Below are 21,426 nucleotides of genomic sequence, written 5' to 3' on the forward strand. Positions count from 1 at the left end.
GCTCAAAAAGAAAAGAAGGAAAGAGAAAGTACCTTAGCCCCCACCCCCTCGGAGAGTTGCCGGAGCACTAGCACTTGCCTCTCTTCTAAACAGGCGGTAGAAGAAACCTCTCTTTGGTGGAGGGTTAGGCCGGTTCATGTCCAGGTCCGAACATAACGTCCCATCAGTCTCATAGACATTGATTTCTTTGAAGCACTCCATTTCAATCATCTATACAAGGAGAGAAGCGTTTTATTCAATGACAATTTCTGTTATGTCACGATTTAAACCGCAATTGCTATAACCGAGCTCACCAACCCAATTTTTTAAGTAGCGATTAAAGTTTGATGCACACTCATTAAAATAAAACATGTAACACGCAAATTATCTTTAATGATGTTTTTATTATTAATAATGAATTATATTATTTTATGTGAATACAATGGTCATGTTAGCAATCCCTCATAATAAATAGAAAACAAATAATATTTCTCTGTTCAATATTTTCCTTGAAAATCAACGCATGAGCTGTGGGAACAATGATGTCATCCCAGTTTCCGGACCCTGCAGTTACCTCATTTTGCCACGGGATGGAGACACTTCCTGTGACAAACTTGTGGTAGAAGTCGTCATCGGTGGGGTCAAGGTTCACACCTTTGACAGTGGAAAACTGCTCTATGTCCAGGACATCTTTGCAGTACACAGCACGAGGCTAACAGAAACATACAGGGAAGACCGGGATCATGCAGTAGAAAAAGGGCGGTAGAAGTTTAACCCTTGATGAAAACGACTCAAATAACAATCTTAAGACCAAAATCATCAATGGGGAATTTGGTTCCGTAGTCACTTGGGCCCGCCCCTACTACTCACAACCATACACAGAAACAGACGACTAGCTTGCACAGGCAAATATTGGTTTAACCTCTGAGGACAGTTACATTCTCTCTGCCAGACTATTTAGAAGGCTGGAAAAGAAAAGAAAATCTGTTTGAACAGCTTCTCAGCGGAGAACAGCGCAATTTCATCAATGCATAGTTTTTCTACTCCGTTTTTATGTGAACCAGTTTCAGATTTGGATTTAAAATAACATATTCAAGGTCCGTTTCTCACCACCCAGAAAGAGATGCTAAATAGCTGGTGACCGACATGCGGTCGTGACAAGGTGAACGTTCGTTTGTGGCTTTTGGGGTGGGGGGCCTCCTACTTCCTTTCTTGGGTTTGTGTGTGCGTGTTGCGCTTACATCAGGGCTGAAAGGAGGTTCCAGCATGTTCGCCTCCAATCGTTTGAAGTTGATGTTTCTGAAGATAGAGTGTTGCTTGACCTCTACGGCGCCGCGACCCTGACAACCGAGGCGAATCTTGGGATCTTTAGCCAGGAGCTAGCAGAAAGGAAGGAGAAAACCCAAAACTTAAAATATAATCCAATACGTTAGGATTGATCCAAAGATGTGTATAAATACAAATAGAAGGATGGGCAGGTGAGCTCAACTGCATAGGTCTTATTCTGAAAGGCATAAATGCTGCCACCTTGACTATATCCTACATAATTGGATAAAGACCACACATAGTAATTTGTGTAGCTACAAGTTAACGCAACGTAACCGTAGCTAGAATTAGAAGTCACTGCTGCTGTTTATTTGAGAGCTTGTGGATAATACTCCCTTGCACAACTCCTACATCAGAGGACTTTGTGAAGTGGATGAGTGCAGTTTAGCGGTGTGCTCACTTTTTTGTTTCAGTTGTCAGTGCACTATTGTACGTACCCCAGTTTCCCCTGACTGGCTTGTATAAGTATTTTGCACAATGTAAATGAATTAAGATACAAATTCACTTTGCCTGAACATCCAAATAAAACAAACCCCAACACAGACACAAAAAAGCACAATCATTCTTATTTGAAAAGAAACCAGGAAAAAGCTCATCTCTACCATGAGTCCTACCCCATCCCCATCCCCCCCCCCAGCTTTCTATCCAATTTTTTTTGGTACAGAAAGCGTTCTTCTTGCTCTCCCCACTCATCCTCCCCCTGGGGAGTCTTCTAATCTGTTGAACCTCAGGTCAGAATGTTCCACAGCAGGACGCAAATAAACGTCTCTTCCGCTCTGGCTCTGAAACAGATAAGCTCAGTAGCTCCCTCTTGGTGCACAGATAAGTGGGTTTGCGTTGAAATTTTAATTCCTAGTTATAATAAAGTGAAATGGCTACAAAAAGTCACCATTCACTCAAGCAATTGAAATTCGGTTCAACTTGTCGCAACGTGGTTTTGGACGGTAAACTCAAATGTAAATTGTTTCCACCACATGATGTCTATTGAGGTGGGGGCAGCGTGACATCATACAAAAGGGTCAGGTGGACTGAATTCAGCACAGTCGACAAAGAGCAACAATGAAGGCTATCTGTGTTGTGTTCTTGTGTGTGGCTGTTTATTAAAAGACCTTACATTTAGTCTTCTATCCAGTCCAGCCTATTGTGCAATCATCCGTTGCCTAATCAAATGACTACAATGTGTGTAGCCGCCGCAATTTCCCAAAACTCTGCACCAACTGGAACGAATTTGGGTTAATGTCCAAAATCCTCATCCACCCCATTTTTTAATTTGATAACATTAAAAGCAATGTTGTTGAATGTTTGCAGCAAATAAGGGAGAAACTCAGCTAACATGACGTTATTTTATTCATCCTGAAATGAATACCATGCATTATATTACAAGTCACCACTCCAAGGGCGGAATTCATTTTCTTTTCAACCATGCGACAAACAACGGTCTCCAACTTTTACCCTTACCTGTCGGCAGATATCTTTTGCCTCTTCAGAGAACTTATCGGAGTACTCCTCCTGATCCTCACGCACTCGTCTGTCCACCTCCTCCCGCTTGACACGTTCCTTGCGTTTGCGAAAGGGCGACTGGCCTTGAATCATCTCAAAGATAAGGCAGCCTAGACCCCACCAGTCTGGACTGAAAGTGTAACTCTCATTCTGGATTACCTCGGGAGCTGCAGAAGGAGGGATGAAGAAAAACTGGAAATGGTAGTTTGACCCGAGAGAGAGTCGTGCGAATTGATAAGGTGGCCACTATTGTATTTGACAAAAAGTCCATTTCATACCCATGTATCCAACAGTGCCTACTCTCCCTCGTATCGTCTCTCCTTCAGGAATTTGCACGGCGAGACCCAAGTCTGAAATGCGGATGTGCCCTAAAGAAGATACATATGTTTACGTTATATATCAGCAATTGAGGATTTCACGAAACTATAACAATAAGTGTATAAAATCATAATCCCTATGGTTGAACACAGATTTTATGAAGGAAGCACAAAGAGAGGAAACCATTGAAATGTCTTCTTAAGATCGGACACAATTTGCTGCAGTGTTTGCACAAAACAGACTAAACTCGGTGACTGTTGATTTACTCGGTCCCTCTTACTGGCTCATTCTAAACAAGGATGGTATGCAAATTAGTCTCTCTTGCCAAACAGCATTCTAATAAACAGACAGATCTGATGTGAAAGAAGAAACAAAGACATACCACGATCATCCAAAAGGATGTTTTCAGGTTTTAAATCCCTGGAAAAAAAAAAGACAAGAATTAAGGAATTGTGCTGGTTCGTTTCATGTTGTAGTCACAATTATCTTATAGTATTATGTAATACAATATGACACAATAAAATACAACGTAACAGAAGATAAAAATGACAAATGTAACAAAATGTATACACAATGGAAAGTGTAAGCAACATTTAACCGATAACAAAATGGTGGCCAGTGCACCCGAAATGCCCCTTTATACGATAGCGGGCGGAGTTTGTTAATTCCAGAATTAGCCGCTGTTGTATACATATTTCCAGGTTGAGCCGCTGTTGTCACAAATATACAGTACAGACAATTGCAGGCTGACAGACACGCCTACACGGCAGCCATGTTGGCAGGGACAACTTTTCCCATCAAAGGTAATGGAAAGCATGGAGATTATTTTAGGATCGCCATAGGCACGCAGCTCAAACGGGGCGTGTCACATCTACCCATTTGTATTTATGACAGGAGCGAGTTCTTGTCATGTAAGTATGTGTACATGTCTCTTGAAAATGCTTTTTTTGGTACAGTAGTACATTTGTTGAAATATGTAAGCATGCAAACATTGACTTTGGATAAACGTTATGATGATTAAACAGTTGGTCTGTAATGCAAAAAAAAAAAGGTTGGAGACATCTGATTGAGAATGTAGCAACAAAAACAAAAGCCCTCCCTCAAAAGTGTAGCGCGCTGCATGCCCCGACTGGCTGGCGACACATTCGTTAGATAAGGCATTCTAAAATTGAAAGTGTGCTTTATGTTTTTTAATGGATTTCAATGACATCTAGACGTTCACTTTCCATTATTTGAATCCCGCCTCTTTGGGGTTTCCACATTCATTCTGTGGAACTATGTCATTAGTCAAGATGGGAGAATCCGCGGAGATGAAAAGTACGCAAAAAAGCTAATGATCATGAAAGAGAGACAGTGATTCCTTATTTTAATCCCATTCCCATTTTTGCTAACCTGTAGACTATTCTCTCACGGTGCAGGTCCTCAAGGCCACAGCAAATCTCAGCAGCGTAAAAGATGGCCCTCTGCTCATCAAAGCCAGAGTTGCCCATGTTGTAGATGTGGAATTTTAAGTCACCACCATTCATTATGGTCAACACCAGGCACAGGGCATCCTTGGTCTCATAGGCATATGCTAAACTAACCTAGAAAGGAGGCAAATTGCCATAGAGGCGGTAAGAGGGGGTCAGGGAAGGGGCCAGAAGAAAGGAGTTGTATGTGGGACAAATAAGGGTGGAAGAGATAGAAGGAAGGAAGATAGAGTTAAGTAAGAGATCAGGGGCACAATGGTTACATACCATCCACATGACATCAAGTATAAATATGATTCACATGAGGTCGACATTTCAAGAAATGTTTTCCCCAAATTAAGAATGACCTACTAAAAATTCCCACAAGAACCATTTTTTTTAGGGTTCGTAATTGATTCTGCCATATTTGAATAAACATTAGTAAAGACAAATAGCCACCACTAATTTTTATTTGGTCAATTTATCCAGAAGAAGGCAAGAAAAGCTGTTTGATGTGACCAATCTTGGACAAAAGGGCCCAGTGAATAGTCCGAGACGGTTCAAGTTCATCCCAATAGGTTTGCTGGAATTAGTGGGTGGGAAAAAAAGAAATCAAATCGAAGAAAAAAAACAAAAGAAGGAAAAAAAAAAACTGTTTGGATTGAAAAGACATGACCACATGAAAACAAAACTAATTGTTCCACTTTAAAATAGATTGAGCTATGTATCAAATAATCTTAATATAATCTATAAAATAATAATCTTTTAGACATAGCTTTGAAAATGATTTTAACTTTAGAGTTCTCATTTTGATCATTCTTTCCAAAGTCAGCCATGAAAGATCTCTTTTCCCTCATTCTTCCCAGCAACCTTCCCTTCTCTCCCTTGAGGGTCAACGACATGCAGCGTATTGTCTGTGAGTGAGTGACTGTATCAGTGCTGTACAAGCAGGATGTTACTGCCACCGGGAGGAATCCCATATGCTTGAGACTACGTAGACAGTAGCGGTCCACGAGAGGGTGTGGGAAAATTCCTGTGTGTGATATCATGTGCACCCCCACCCCTACCCCTACCCAACAAACAAAGCATAAAGGAGGAAAGCAGGATAAACAAGCTACAACCAGTCTTGAGCAACTGTCCTCTTCAGTTTTTCCTTGGCAGCAGAAAACACATTGTGTCCTTTTAGCACCCAATCAAAAATGTCCAAGTAAGAACTCTATTGAATATTTTAACATAAGAGTACTTTTAAATCAGCAGCTCTGGTACGAATGAATGACAGGGTTGTATTTCAGCCGTCTTTGTTTTAGAAGCTGATCAATGTGGCGACCGAGTCAATAAAAGTGAGCGTCTCTTTTCTCCGCTCCTGGGCCATTGGAGCCAAAGCTAACAAATTTGCGTAATACACACATGCGCACTCCAACATGTGGCAACATGAGTTAAAATGTGAAAACAACCATATCTATTGACTAATAGAGAGCACTGATCAAAAAGACAAAGAACAGGAGCGAGCGATGAGGGGTTTCAGAGAGCACTTGACTCTTCTCGCTACTGCTGTTTGGTCAGTGTTGCTAGGCAACAGAGCAGCTCTTGTAGATAGAGAGGTACATGACGAGTCATCAGTTCTGCCTGCAGCGCAGAAAATGAACACACACACACACACATATAGGTGCGTGGACACACACACACAGGTACGCACGTAAAAAGCACGCGCAGAGAACCATGTCAATCCCAGGTGACACAAACTTGACGTGTAAGCTTCGGCAACAAGCCCACTCCATTCTCCTTTGCGTGTGAATACCGTGACTCACTCAAGCAAGACACTCAACATAGCTCACCCATCATCACAATACAACAACTCAAATAACTATGAGCTTCAAATGGAGAACATGGAGAGGTTGTGAAGAAGCTGTAAGCACTGTGTTTCATGGATCCACATTCTCATGAAATTAGACGGAAAACAGGAATTAACTTTTTTTTTTTTTTTTTTTCCAAGTTGGAAGCCGACGTTCCAAGACAAATAAAGACACACTCGGTGTAATAATCTTGTCTGCGGAATAATCGTTCTAACGAGAATAAACACTGACAAGCTAAATTTCTTCTCCTGCCTCCCTGTGCATCTGAGATGTTGGCCTACTATACATTTTAACAGTAAAGAGCAGAGAAAGGGAAAAACCTAGCAAAATATCCTGCACATTGCATTACAGGTTAAAGAACGGCTTACTGTAAAATGAACTTTTTTTTATAGGGCACCTGACATGAACAAATTAAAGTTATGCCTACATATCAACTCCTTAATTTGTGAACCAAAACCATGACTTTAAGTTTCCAGATGTTTTCTTATGTTAAGGACTGCCAGCTTCACATTCCCGGCCGTTGACGCTTTGGCCCAGCACGCAAGAAACGCAAAGCTTGGTGACTCTCAAAAAGAATGTTGAAACTTGCTTTTCATGTGGCAGCCAAAAATCACCACTCGCTCATGACTATGGATCAGTTTAAAGAATTCCTCCGTAGGAAAAAATCAGCCAAGAGCAACCGCACTATTAAGAGCATTAAGCATGATGGTATAGTGGCATGTTAATGATTTTCAGAAAGGGGTGGTGGAGGTTCTGTCGCACTTACTCAAAGGGGACACTAGAATCCTTTCTTCCACATGCTGCATGCACAAAATTCCATCACTGACTCAAGGCACACAAATTATTTCTTAATAACTTAAACCTGCAGCGCTGTTGTGGTTCTGCAGACCATGTGAAGTAGCATCGACGTACATTGATATGTTGGCATGTTATCGATATTATTCGAAGACTTTTCAAAAGGTATTCGACTGCTTTGCATTTCAACTGAAAGCAGTGTCATCCCCACCAAAAATCAAGAGGTCACATGAAATAACCATTTCATAAGCATTCCCATATGATTCAAGCAAAGTGCTTCAAATGAAATCAAAGTTGTTGCAATGTTTGCAAAATGCTCACCAGTAGCATAACATGTTTTTTTTTTTTTGCCATGATTAAGCTGCAGCTGGTCAAAATAACCATGTGGTATGTTTGTAGGTACATTTTCATCCCATTAGCTCCCTTTCCACAGGACATGAAAATATCATAAAGTATGGATATCATGATGCAAAAGAGCATTTGATAGCCAATTGGTAAATTTTGCAAACATGCCATTTGTTCCATTTGCAGCCACAAATGATGGTCAGTTTGTCACACGCATGCACGCGGGCACACACACGCACACACACACAAACACACACAAAAGAAACAATTGGTTTGAAAGGTTGAATAAGAAAAAGGTAGTACTTACTACAAAACTACTGTTAACTTTTTCTAAAATTCGTTTTTCGTTTAGAGCCATTGCTTCACCTTTTCTTTTCTTCACTCGTTTCTTTTCCAGCTTTTTACAGGCGTACATCTTACCGGTGGCGCGCACTTGGCAGGCACAAACCTGGAAAAACAAGTACATGAGCAAACATCATTTTGGTGTCAGCGAGGGAGTTAAAAATCAAGCCACATCGTTTTCCAATAATCAAAAGGTGTCGTAATAAAACCTAAGGTTACTTAGAATGAATACAATTTCAAGAAATACATAGTGAAGAAGAAACTCACCTCGCCAAATCCACCTTTTCCTAGTACTCTGTAATGCCTGAAGGTATTTTTGGTTACCGGTTGCCTAGAATTAAAAGACAGAAAGAACTAAGTTAAACTGCCACGTGAAGCTGGAACATTGCTCTAATTTATTATTATTTATTCACACCGCTTCAGTTCCCCAATATTATGCAAATTATCATTCATTATTAAGCCTTCACGCTAGTGTTTGGGTGCAAGCAGCTGCCATTTGCCATTAGTTTGTTATACAAGTTCTTGAAAGTGTTTAAAGTATATTTACTGTTGGTATCTTTCTCAGTTGGTTGCACCAAAATAAGATTTGGTTGCACCCATTTTTTTTTAAACCACCCATGCTGATGAATAGAGTTGTCTTCATTGGCATACCATCGTTTTGTATGAAGTAACGATTGACACGGACATGCAGCCAAGCATGGACCAATGTGCCTGCGTACAACTCAAACCAAATGGAAGGAATGGTGGGATTAAGTTGAGTTAATCTAGTTGGCTGTTCCTTCTAATTGTTTAAAATGACTGGAATGATTGGCCAGTGTTTTGTGAATAAAGAACTTTAATGAAGATGTTTTGTGATTAGTGAGCGAATTACTATGTTGCTGGCTAGCAAACTAACCACCAGTTTACAAAACAATGCAACATCCTACAGTATCTAAGCAAAGTGGATGCCAAACAATAAGCGTAACTTCTCACCTCTCCAACCATTTCCACTGCAGGAAGCGAGAGAAGTACATGGACTCCTGGTAGGAGGAAAATGGTGTGCCACTTAGATAATCACGAACTATTCTGTGGAGACAAAAATGTTTAATTATGAGAAAAAACCAACACTTTTTTTCCCATAGATGTGTGACAGCAACAGACAATCTTTTGAGAAAAATGAAAATACATTTAAAAAACAGAATCACTTGATACTCCATAATAATAGACAAGGTGGCAATACAGAACTTTCTTGAAGGTGTCAACTGTCACCAAAACTAGACTTGACCCTGGGCACCTGGAATGTGTGTGATGTCTTCAACTGCTTTGACTACAAGGTGATTAAAATACCAACAGGGTCAAGCGAACCCTAATGTTTCCCATCCCAAAAATGTTATGCTTGCATGGTGGCCCACACACAGATTTTAACTGAATTTATTATCGTAATAGAGAACTAAAATTGCAGTTTTAACTTAGAATAAAGATGCTCTGGAAAAATAAAATCTCACTGAATTTATTCAAACCATCTTAGATGCCTGCTGTTTTCCTACTCGTTTAAAAAACGTGCTCTCATATGCCAAGGTGACCTTCCCTTGCACATTTTGAAAGCATTTCATAACTAAAGTTGAGAAATCTGTAGCTGATGTTGGCTTAAGACAGAAGTAGAGTTTCCACAAAAATGTAAAAACTGTTATAACATCACAGTCACATATGACTTAAACGCTTTTGTCTCAAGCAGGACGTTGGTCTTTGAAAGCTATTCTTACCATGTCATCTGCTCTGTAACCCCAAAACATATATAAAATAGTGTTTGTTGCACAAACAGCATGTTTTAGGGAAAGCAAGTTCTGGTGGCAACTTTCTTCTTTGACAATTAAGTTATGTTATCCAAGCTCATTTATTAGGTCAATAAGACAAGATTTTGTCAAGGGGTTAAAATAGTCCACAGACACTTAGTGAGGGAGGAGTCAAACAGGGGCTGGCTGAGCGCCCGGCCCCAGACAGACACCGCTGGGAGCAGAAATAAACATAGCTACAATATGGCTATTGTTTGCGGAAGGCCAAGCGAGAGGAAAAGAAAAGAGGCAAAAAAAAAAAAAAAAAAAAGCAGACATGTTAATATGGTCGATATGGGCAAGCATATCCGTTTGAACTTGGGCTGACAAAAAAGCAAGGAAACCCGTGAGTAAACTAATACTTTCTGCTTTGCAACCGGCTGTGAATGTCAGGTTTCCACGTGCAGCACCCTGCTTTCCTTTGGGCTTTTCTTCAGGAAAAAAAAAGGCTAAATTTGGAAAGAAATACAAATTGAAGTCAAAGTTACACAAATACAAATGGTGGCAGTTTCAATAATACTAAAAAAAAACACGTGTTTCACTATGTTCTACACTTTGCCACCTACTTCTAATTTATTTAACCTTTTTTTTGTCCAGGTAACACGATATGAGAACAGATGTGCTTGTTGAAACTTGTCCATGTATTGCTTTTTAGTTTTGCCTCCTTTATGGGCTTTCTGAAAAAGTTGGCCACATTGACAATGTATATGTAGACGTTTGCCATGTTTACAATATATGAAAACTTTCTGGCAGTAATGTGTGGATGCCTGAAATATTAAACAGATTTTTGGTTCCAACAACCTTTCTGAGGTGTGTGTTTATTTCACACTGTTTTAAGTTCATGTGGAGTTAATTATTTCAGATTACAAAATTGTATAGGGATGTGAACATTACTATATAAATAAAGATGTATATTTTACAGGTTTATAGACAAATGACATTATGTATTCAACAGGACTTCAAAGAATTGTGGGATGCTTTATGGCTAGTTTAAACAAAGTTGTATTGGATTTGGCTGAAATTATTGAAGATTAATGAGACACATTCCTTCCAACATAAAGCTAGGACTTGTTAGACCTCAATATTTGGGTTATTTTGACAACACAGTGTGGATGAGAATAGCAGAGTAAGGTGTGTAACTCTCTACACAGTAATTCATTGATTTCAAGATTTGGAATTAAAAAAAGATTTCACTGATTATGGAAGATTAAAAGATCCAAAATGGAAAATAGACGTGTTAAATTACAATTTACCAGTGTCGAGTTAATCAGAAAATTAACCAAAGCAATTTTTCCGAGTACTGGTGTCATTGTGGGATGCAAATGGGAGGAAATTTTATCAAGTGAAATAAGTGTGGCAAATTCCAAATCAGGCCATGTGATGAGAAGCAAATTCTTATAATCCTTCGTTTGTTTGCTTCTCCTGGCTCGCGACGCTAGCAGCTGAAAACACCTGCAAAAGTGTGTGTGTGCGAACACTGAGGCTGCAGTTGTTTTCATGCCAGCCTTCCGGATGATCTCTCTGCCCAATGAACTCCCCCCCCCCCCTTTTTTCAATCACTTTCCGTCTCCAAGTCTTGGTGGATGTATGTGTGTAAAAGTGCACAGCAGGTGCCAGCTGCCTCATCGTGACTAGTGGCAGGATGAACACAACACAGTGTGCAAACACCAAGAAGGAGAACGCTTCTGCTGGTGCCACTAAGCTGCGACGGCCCAGTCTCGTCGTAAAGAAAGCCTCTGACAAACATTCCTTTCATTACAAGAGCAGATCCATTCGAAGAGAGGAGGTCCGTGGGTCTCCGTGTTACATAGCTTTGAAAAAAAGTCCTCTATACATGTGCAATAGACTTACTTGGTGCAGTCATTGAAGAGCTCCTTACAAGGACTCTGTTCAAGTCTCTCCCGGCACCCCGCCACCACATCTTGGGGTATGCCTGGCAGATGGGCTGCCGACTTGAAGGGGCAACAGAAAGAAAATGTACTGTGACACTGGGCAAAAACACAGGGACCCCCGCCCCGGTATACCTGCAACCCGTCACCCATACATGGCTGTATTGAGTAAAGAACATATCTTACCCCATTATTGAAGTAAGTGTCTAAAACATTCAATCCGCAGTCTCTCCGCTTTTCATCGGGAGCTAGCTGATACATGGCCTGTCGGTGGGGAACACAAGCATGAACACACATGTTACAAGAATCCCCGGTAATCTTGAATACGGCTACACGCGGGGCAAAAGGAATACATTTGAGCCCGGAAGACGGAGAGGAGAGAGACAAAGAGGAAAGAGGGAGGACGAGCGGGTCACAGGAAATGAAAGAAAAGTCACACCGAAGGGGGCCCTCACATATCAGCGGGAGAGGCCACTGTGGTTTTACAACTGGAGGTCAACTGGCACAGCTTTTAATACTTTTTCCTCCACGGGGTGTATATGAGTAATGGTGACTCCTGCGTCATCTATGTCACTAGTGTTGACATCATACGAGAAGCACAAGCGCATGAAGCCTAACATACAATTTACAACAAATGGTTATGAATGAGAATTAACAGAAGTCAGAGGCTTGAGATGAAAACTCAAAGATGATTGAAGTTTCAGTAGTAGTAAGAACCACGACTTGCCGCAGCAATTCTCCACTGAGGCACGCGACTCGTGTAATCGATGGGATAATCGATTCGAAAAAGATTCATTTGTGACAGCCCTCTTCTGAACTGCCCTAAATGTGGCACAATTGGGCACTGTTAAAATGTGTTTGGCTTCGGAAATTGATAGTGGTGGATTTAAGAGGCGCCTTATGTCAAGTAAATTCCCACTTAGGTCCTTGTACCAAATGAACGGCCCGCCGCTGGTTCTATTCGAGAGGCCACTGTAGACCGCTTGAATTTGTATGTTTTGTTTAAAAACAAGCTCAGCTAAACAGCACCAGGCTCCGCATCATGCAAATGACATTTGAAGTTCTTAATCATGAAAAATTGCTTCACAGGATGCAGGTATGTCAATGTGCCAAATGTTTTATATTAAAAAAAAAATTAAAAAAAAAGGATATGACTAATGTGTGTTCTTTCTAAATAAGCATGATTTGCTCCTGTTTTCCTTTGCTGCATAACTCCGGAGGCCAAGACACAGTCTTGGGCCTGTGTTCGCCTGCTCCACGGGCTGACGTGGGCTTGAACTCACGGATGACTGCACGGAGGAAGAGGAGGGGTCTGCTCTCTGACAGCCTGACTATCACTAATTACCTCCTTCGTTGACCCGTCCACCCCCAACCAACACCCAGTGTTATTGCCGAGATCAGAGAAAGGACGGGGCCACCACTTTGATCACTCCTTATCCCACAGAGAATACAGTGAAGCCAATAAGAAAACAGCAAAAGATTTATTAAAAAAAAAAAAAAAGATAATGTGAAAAGGTGAGAGCAAAAGGGAGTTGTTCAAAATCTTACCACAGCATCCATGAATTCGATGCAGCGCTTCAGCTCTGGCCTGGTATCACAGTACTGACGAAATAGAAGCCGACCAATGGGCTGCTTCTCACATAGACTCGTATAGTCCCTTTCTGAGAGGAGACAATAACGAGAATTGATCATTTGGTTTTGTAACAGTACACACATTCAGATGTCAAATAAAGACAAAGAACAAAGATCAATGTCATGCTTTTGTTACACGAGGACAAGTATAAAATAGAATTTACAGGTAATATATTTGTATACAGCTGTCCGATGGTTAAGCTTTCACTCTCCTTGTGCTCGGCATTATTCTCAAGCATTAAAAAAAAGAAACAGACCTTATGATAAAAGAATCAATCGGAAACCGAGTTCCAAATAATTCGAAAATGATTTACCATTCAATCAATTTAAAAAAAAAAAGTGTTGGTCTGGCTGAGGGAAATTGATTCAAAATAGTTCACAGTCCATCCAAAAGAAAGCACAGGCAGGTTATTACATAGAAAAGTCACATGGTGTTGACATGTATGCAATCTGTGTAGCGGGGCGGGGCCCGTGATTTGTGACCAATGTACGTCCATCTGAGCTGTACACCCACAAATGAGAAAGAAGTCGGGACCTTTCATCTCACAAGCTGAAAAAAACACGCAATTTATAAATATAGAAAGACAAAATAAGGCCATACAAACAGTTTCCAAAAGATGAAAATGTCTAGAGAATAACCTGTAAAAGTAAATCAAATCTTTGTGACAAGTTCTCCCAGCTGCACAGTTTATTACCCAGCAGCCCAACGCTTATTACGCTGACTCGCTCCCATGATCGTAAGGTAACCCTGGTGAGCGTGTAGAAGATTGTAAAAGATTGTAGTTTTATTGCCCCTCTTTGTAGCGGGTGATGTGTTTTACATGTCAAGAGCAAGCGGTCGCTGAGCAAATCTCCTATCGTGAAGTTCATTGTACTTTCCCCTGGGTATTGCCTTACATCATTGATCCCCAAACATCTTTGGCGTTTCCCTGTCCGCTGGAAATAGCTGTCCAATGCAATGCTCATAAAGACAAATTTAGAGAGCCTGTACAATAAGAAAAGCAAAAAAGGTGGGAATGAATAGAGTAGAGCAATTACGTTTATGGGCAATGTGCGTATAGGTTAACAATAAATATCAAAAGACATGACAAAATATTTGCACCAGATTTAGCAAGGGGAGAAAATTCCCATGACTTCACAGCAACATTTGCCGGATATTTTTTGCTTCATGTTGGAGCCTAAATTGAAAAAAAAAAAAAAAAAAAAGGGTGTTGGATTCCAAATTGTATAACTTGTGGGCTTTTTCTATATGCAAATGAATATGTTTGAGTGCAATTGCCATTGCTCACTGCTGCCATGCAACAATACCTGTTCAGATCCATTAAAATGCTGCGGGGTGCACGAGTGTGTGGAACAAGATAAGCGTGCCCACGCACACACACTATATATATTTGGATGGAGACCAAGGACCTGTACTGTTTCATTGGTTTAACAGACTGGGCCTTTAAGACAAATCTTAAGAGGTAATTAAGAGTCATGTGATTTAAATGATGAAAGTATACTCCATTTACCGAAAAGAGTCGAGCTGCATTTTCCACAGTTTGGACTCGGCTTCCTCGGGTAGAAATAATCAGCCGGCTGCCGCAAACGCTCTCCGCCAAGCTAAGAGTTAAAGGACACAACTACACATCGCAAGAAAGCGTCCATCAGTTGTCAATCTAACAAAAGCCGGACTCGCCATTAGCCCGGCAGCATGCGGGACGGGATGAAGGCTCGCGCACGACATGACCCTAAACTGAGAGCATGTTTATGTGATGTCAAATGTGCAAGACAAAGGCTGCTGCCGATGGTTCGCTAAATGATCTTTTCATGCAGAAAATCAGCAGGGAAAAACACATGGAAGTGTCTCCAATTCTTTGATTTTTTTTTATTTATTTTTTTTAAGTATAAACTAAACTGTAGACCCTCTAGAGATGAATGCCAAACCTGCCAATGAGCAGATTTTCTCCATGATGCAATCAACTAAGGTAAATAACTAGAGTTTTAAATCACCCTGATGTACATATTATGTTCGGCTTATGGGATATGAATTAAACAAGCAAAACGCACCTGCTCATCTTAATATAACCGGCGAATCGAGATCGGTTATGACCGAGACTTAGAGCGAGTGTGATGTCATTTTCAAATCGACAGCAAAATGGCCTTCCCGTGAAATAGATGAAAATGGCAGAATTTTTCCTTATTGAATCATAGTCCACAAATGCAATATCATTCAAAATTCTGAATTTAGACTCATGGGGCACATAGGACATTTATTATTATTATTTTTTAAATGGGTCGACTACTAAGCAAGACCCCGTCAAAAAGGCACAAGAAAATGAAAGGAGCATGAGGGCGGTAAATGGGTAGCCGACAATGGCAACAGCCCACATAATGCAATCTAGGATTCCTAGAAGTGACCTACTTCTCAAGGCTAAGGCCAAATGCCTGACACTATCAAGACACAACAAAGATACTGCTATCAATGTCTAAACTGTATCTCTCCATCCCTAGTGAAAACACGAGGAACGCCATGTGTGTGTGTGTGTGTGTGCGTGTGTGTGCACGCGCATGCATGATTCGTGCGTGCTGTCTACATCGGTGTGTTTAAGTACGCAAAGGGGGTTATTTTGATCCTGCGCTGTGTGATAGGGAAATTACGCAATAGCCTCTATGTAACAGTGACGTAGGAAACCCTTAACAGCTGCTGAGTGCAGACACACACACACACACACACGCACAGAAAGCATTTTTTTTTTTTTTAATTCTTCACACTTGAAGAGACATATCCTATATATTCGCGCTTCACGGGCGATACTTTTAATGTTTTGTTTTATTGCAGTTTGTGTTATGACCACATCCACATCTTTAACTTGTCTTCCCCTGCTTTCCTCTTGCCGTTTGTTTTTCTAATTTCTTGGCGTTGTTGACAGCGCTTTTCTGACCTATGGTATAAAATTAAAAAAAAAAAGGCTTAAATTATCGTTTTCTTGTCACGATTCTCCTTCTGCTCTTAAGTGGAAGACCAAAGGAGGTAGAGATAGTGGGGGTGGCGGATACAAAGTAGGGAGGGGTGCGAATGTGGGGGAGGGGAGTGTGGTTTGAGCTGTAACGGCATAGGAAGCTGTGATACACACACACACACACACACACACACACACACACACACACACACACACACACACACACACACACACACACACACACACACACACACACACACACACACATGTACTTTGGGTGTGAGACCATGGGGTCTCTTTTAGTGCCATCCACTTGGAAACTGAGCCATTTTTTTCTTATTTATTGAAAAAAAAAAAAAAATCTTATCAAACACTAAATAGTTAAAAAATAGATATCCACATGAAGACTGTGAAACAGTGTCGTTTATTATGCCAGGTCTGAAGCAGTGCTGTAATGCTGCCCTGGGAAGTTACCGAAGGCCATGCAACAAAAAAAATGACTCGCAACCATTTAGAAATTGTGATAACTGATGGAAATATGGGATGTCGGCTTCAAAACTAGAACTCAGATAACCAAAGTGAATCACTGTGAACTCAGAAGAGATGCATAAGTGTTATTCACACAGAAACATAGTGTTTAGAGGTACAGCCACTATGAGAGCAGGTTTCCTAAATGATCCGTTTCAGGTTTCCCAAATACTGGCTCCTTGTGGACAAGACGTTGAAACCAATTTTTTTTTTAATTGCGGATGCACTGAAATATATATATATATATATATATATATATATATATATATATATATATATATATATATATATATATATATATATATATATATATATATATATATATATATAAAAAGTCAAATGAAGAAACGGCTGAGCCGACAATTCCTTGAGTCAGACACACTCGTACACAAATAGTTTCCTGTGCCCCGCCTGTCGGTGGTGGGTGGTGACGCCAAAGAGGAAGGAAGTCCGATCTGAGCTTCCTTCTGCAGTCCGACCCAACCCTTTGACACAGCATGGCACATTATCATTCTGTCTCACACACAAAGCAATTTCTTACCGATAATGCGACGCAGCTCCTCACATTGGCTGATGTGGGGTAGTTTGAGCATCTCCTTCCATTTCTTGCTGCGACCGTTCCTCTTCCCTCCTCCACCTGAGAGTCAGAAACATAGACAATCAATGGCCCCACCACATCGTGACTGGCCTTTCCTCACATATACGTGAACATGTTTGCTACCTTGGTGTGAACAGAGGACCAGGTTCTAGTGGTTCATATCACAAGTTGCCTCCATGCCAGAAGTAGAGCATGTGGTGAAGAAGAAAAGCCACACATGCATGGGGAGTATATTCAAATCCCACATAGGAGGCCTAAACTGAGACTAAAAGCCAGGACCTCTCGATTGTAAGCCTGATGTGTTACTTATGACTCCATTGTGCTGCCGTAAGCTGGGGATCAATGCCATGAGACAAGGCTCTCTTCCTAAAGTCGGCAAATTCCATTGCGGCATAATAAACACAATAGGTAAAAATTCTTTACCTTTAAGCGCCCTGCCAAAATGTCACACAAATAATTACTAATATGCATGGGATCTTTTTTTTTTATTGTGCAGGTGCGAGCGCACAGTCACCTTTAAAAAAAAAAATTTAACAAATAAGTTTTGGCATTAAAACACAAAAATGTGATACAAAAAAAACAATCAACAATCAGGAAAAATATATTTTGTAACACACTTCAAAGTAAAATACAATTTCTGATTATTCAATTAATCAATGGAATGAAATTATTCAATGACGATAGCCCACGAGTGAACCTATAAAACTATCAAGCTGAATGTGATGAACGAACTCTTGTACTGGTGCAGCTGATCATTTAAGTTTGCCGCACCAGTGCAAAAGTCAGTCTAGAGTCCAGATAGGCTTTTCAAGAAAAGTGCTCACATGTTTGCTAGTGGAAAAAAAGAAAAAAAAATCTGCATGCAGTAGTCTTAGAAATACGATTTTCCTTCCAGGTCACGGGGAGCTTGCAAAACACAAACTGACAGGGGAAAACCACCAAACCTGGAAATGGCAGGTCACTGACATGGTTAACATATTCCAAATTTGGCATGCAATCAAATCCACAAATCTAACCCGCAACCAGACCAACTATCAATGGGCATGTTGACCAGGAACGTGTTAATGGGAAAGCAAAGCTCGTGAGGACAAAAGAAAATCCTTGGACACATTTGAGCCAATAACAATAACCAGTGAGCAAGATATCATATTTATACCAAAAAAAGATCAGAGCTCAAACTCTTTATTGTGCTAAGTGTTTTGTTATGGATTTGCAATAAGGGAAGGAAATGAGAAGCTGCCATCTAATTTGGAAGTCAGGTGGAAAAGAACAGAGGAAGAAGGCAAATAGCCCGTGCGTCCGCACGTGTGCCTATCAGAGCGAGTTGGGCAACCCCGCCCTGTTTAATGTCACTCTGACGTCAAAGCCATGTGTGCAGGCCCTTAATGTCCAACGGATGGAGCGCGTATTTGTTTAACTTTGGTTCTCCTTTCCGCTCCATAAACACCGACATCGGGCCAGTTGGCATCCGTCAACTCTGAGATCATCACGTAGCGACAGGTCTGAGCAGGTCACATGACTCAAGTTCAAGAAGGCACATAGCAGCTTAACAACCCTTACTTTAAAGAAAGCCTTTAATTAATACAGCAAAATAACGACCTCCCCCCCGCCTCCTCTATCCCACACCTCATTTAATAACCATATTGGGGGGGGGGGCATATTTCCTGCTACATTCTACCACCAGCTTTCCAAGATAAACATTAGCCACAAATACAGTATGACATCACGTAACAAATGAATGGGTGACCCCAAGGTGCACTGAGCTTTTACTTTCTTTATTTACTACTGCAAGTTCTTATGGTTAAGATTTCATGTCGGAGCAGATGCACACTTTTCAAGGGTTCGGCAATATGATAGATGTGTTTCTCAAAATATGGAGCCCCCTTTATATTACTCCAGTGGTCTTTGAATATAGCGCGTTGAAAGCCGTATGATCATTTTGAACATAAATTTGTCAACGTCTTCTACTCTTGACCTGGCTTTGACGTGACACAATCTATTGACATTAATGAGTCTTGTGTGATGCAATATACTATTTTAGTCACACTACATCACTTGTTAAGGTCAAGTGGTATGGAAGGATGAAAAAACAGGCTTGTACTAGTTTCTTCTGAAAGGTAATCATTAAACCTTTAAACAAACAAATATTTAACATTGCCACACCAACTAAGTAAATATTTTTTTAGATGCCAACATCTGTTGCCTTCAGATCAAGTAGTGGAGTGGGACATTTGCATTGGACAGTGTCATTTCCAAAAACCGAGTGGTTTCAACCCAAGTGTTACAGATGGATGTTAAGTGTGCTATAAGGCTGAGCAATTGACATCTAACCATGATTTAAATTTTGGCTTCTCGTGATCAGTAAAACAGTATTATCAAAGTATTAATTTGCAGCATGTGCACGGCAAGTTCCTGCGTTGTGAAAGCACCCTGAACGTATTGTGTTATAATGTTATTTTGCACTCCTGGTTGTAGTTTTGTGTAAAACTAAACTGTGATTGGTTGTTGCCTGAGCTCAGCGCATGTGAGTGGCAGAACAAATTCATTTATATATTGATATTTTATCAAATGTATGATCGAGATAATATTAACTTTTTACAGTGGAAAATAGCGAAATAAGAAAGGGTTAGGGGAATATTGCATAGGCATACAAAAGGAAGGCTAAAGACCATTTTTTAAGAATGTTTCCTTGTTTAGTGACCTTTGAGAGCTGAACTATTTATCTCTATCAAAGCGCTTTACTGTCTTCTAACGTGATCAGTTATAGTATATGCCAAATTCAGCCAAAGCCAATCCAGCTGCTTCTCAAATTTGCTCATCTGTGGTTTCCTCACATTTTCATCGCAGTGGGAGAAAGAGCCAGACGAGGTCACACGCAGATATAGACAAACACGCTATTACGCTCACTAAGGCCAAGTCGCATAAGACTGATTCCGGCTCCAAGCAAACTTTTTTTTTTTTTCGTGGAGAACAGTAGCCCCTAACTTAAAATTCTAGGAGTACTGGAAGAAAATTTAGGGGCGCATATGATAAACTAGCTTGCAGACTAAATATTCAAATTCACTTCTTCTTTCACTGTATTAGTGATACCTGCAGAAACAACGTTTTTAATTCACATTAAAGTGCAAGTTTCAACACCATAAACCTATTGTTTATATATATATATATATATATATATATATATATATATATATATATATATGCAATATTCATAATCGTAATGAATATATATACGATTATATATACATACACATATATATATATATATATACACACATATATATACACACAATAAACACTACACACTGTATTGAAGTCTTCAAAGAATGAATCAATTACATAAGCATTAAAATATGTATTTTGCACAGACAATGCTCGTGTAGCCATTTTTTTTTTGTTTAAGAACAGATGAGAACAGATAATGAAACTGAATTGTCATGCATCTATTATCTAAACTTGTTGTACTTCAATTCTGTGGACTTTCATACAGTACCTGTATTTGATTCGTGGATAGCTGTAAAATGTTGTGTGTTTTTTTTGGGGGGTTTTAAAATGATTGTAAAATCCATCAATTTTCCATACTGCTTGTCCCCACGGGGGTCATGAGCATGTCTCAGCAGTTATCAGGCAGTAGGCGGGGGACACCCTGAGCCAGCCAATCACAGAGACAACCATCCGCACTCGCACTCATACCTATGGGCAATTTGGACAGCGCAAGCATGTTTTGGGGATGTGGGAGGAAACCACAGGGAGAACATGCAAACTCCACACAGGGAGGCCCGGAGGTGGAATCGAACCCGCACCCTCCTAACTGTGAGGCGGACGTGCTAACCAGTGTACCACCTTTGATTGTAAAATCATTATATATTTTTTTGGGAATATTTTTTGAGTTCTTACTAAAAAACAGAACAAATCTTGTACACAAGAAACACACAAAATCAAACAAATAAGCAGTGATGATTAGCGGTTCAAAATATGAATGAATAAGCCTAATAAAAGTTAAAGTAAAATGAAGAATGTAAGGGGGGTTAACAAACTTATTCTGTAAACTAATTGACATTTAAAACTAAACAAAATTTTTGGAAGATTACCAGTTCTCATCACTAAAAATCTAGCCTGA

The 21,426-nt window shown here is 40.2% G+C and overlaps 1 protein-coding gene across 2 annotated transcripts in view; it reads right to left on the reverse strand.

Annotated features, from left to right (window-relative positions):
- Positions 1 to 21,426, reverse strand: part of grk4 (G protein-coupled receptor kinase 4) — a 33,734-nt gene that overhangs the window by 3,219 nt on the left and 9,089 nt on the right. The window contains exons 2-15 of one of the 2 annotated variants that reach the window (XM_085911791.1): positions 17,250 to 17,345; positions 13,155 to 13,267; positions 11,793 to 11,870; positions 11,569 to 11,669; positions 8,879 to 8,971; positions 8,174 to 8,237; positions 7,872 to 8,012; positions 4,516 to 4,706; positions 3,506 to 3,543; positions 3,084 to 3,173; positions 2,764 to 2,972; positions 1,221 to 1,358; positions 554 to 691; positions 33 to 210 (exon numbers count right to left, since the gene is read on the reverse strand). In XM_085911791.1, the coding sequence (XP_085767917.1) occupies positions 34 to 210; positions 554 to 691; positions 1,221 to 1,358; positions 2,764 to 2,972; positions 3,084 to 3,173; positions 3,506 to 3,543; positions 4,516 to 4,706; positions 7,872 to 8,012; positions 8,174 to 8,237; positions 8,879 to 8,971; positions 11,569 to 11,669; positions 11,793 to 11,870; positions 13,155 to 13,267; positions 17,250 to 17,345 (1,667 nt within the window). In that variant the 3' untranslated portion in view covers position 33. The remainder of the gene's footprint in view (positions 1 to 32; positions 211 to 553; positions 692 to 1,220; positions 1,359 to 2,763; positions 2,973 to 3,083; positions 3,174 to 3,505; positions 3,544 to 4,515; positions 4,707 to 7,871; positions 8,013 to 8,173; positions 8,238 to 8,878; positions 8,972 to 11,568; positions 11,670 to 11,792; positions 11,871 to 13,154; positions 13,268 to 17,249; positions 17,346 to 21,426) is intronic. The other variant, XM_085911790.1, reaches the window with a different exon arrangement.

Source organism: Syngnathus leptorhynchus, chromosome 5 (assembly GCF_054491065.1).
Source record: "Syngnathus leptorhynchus isolate UIUO chromosome 5, UIUO_Slep, whole genome shotgun sequence".
NCBI lineage: Eukaryota > Metazoa > Chordata > Actinopteri > Syngnathiformes > Syngnathidae > Syngnathus > Syngnathus leptorhynchus.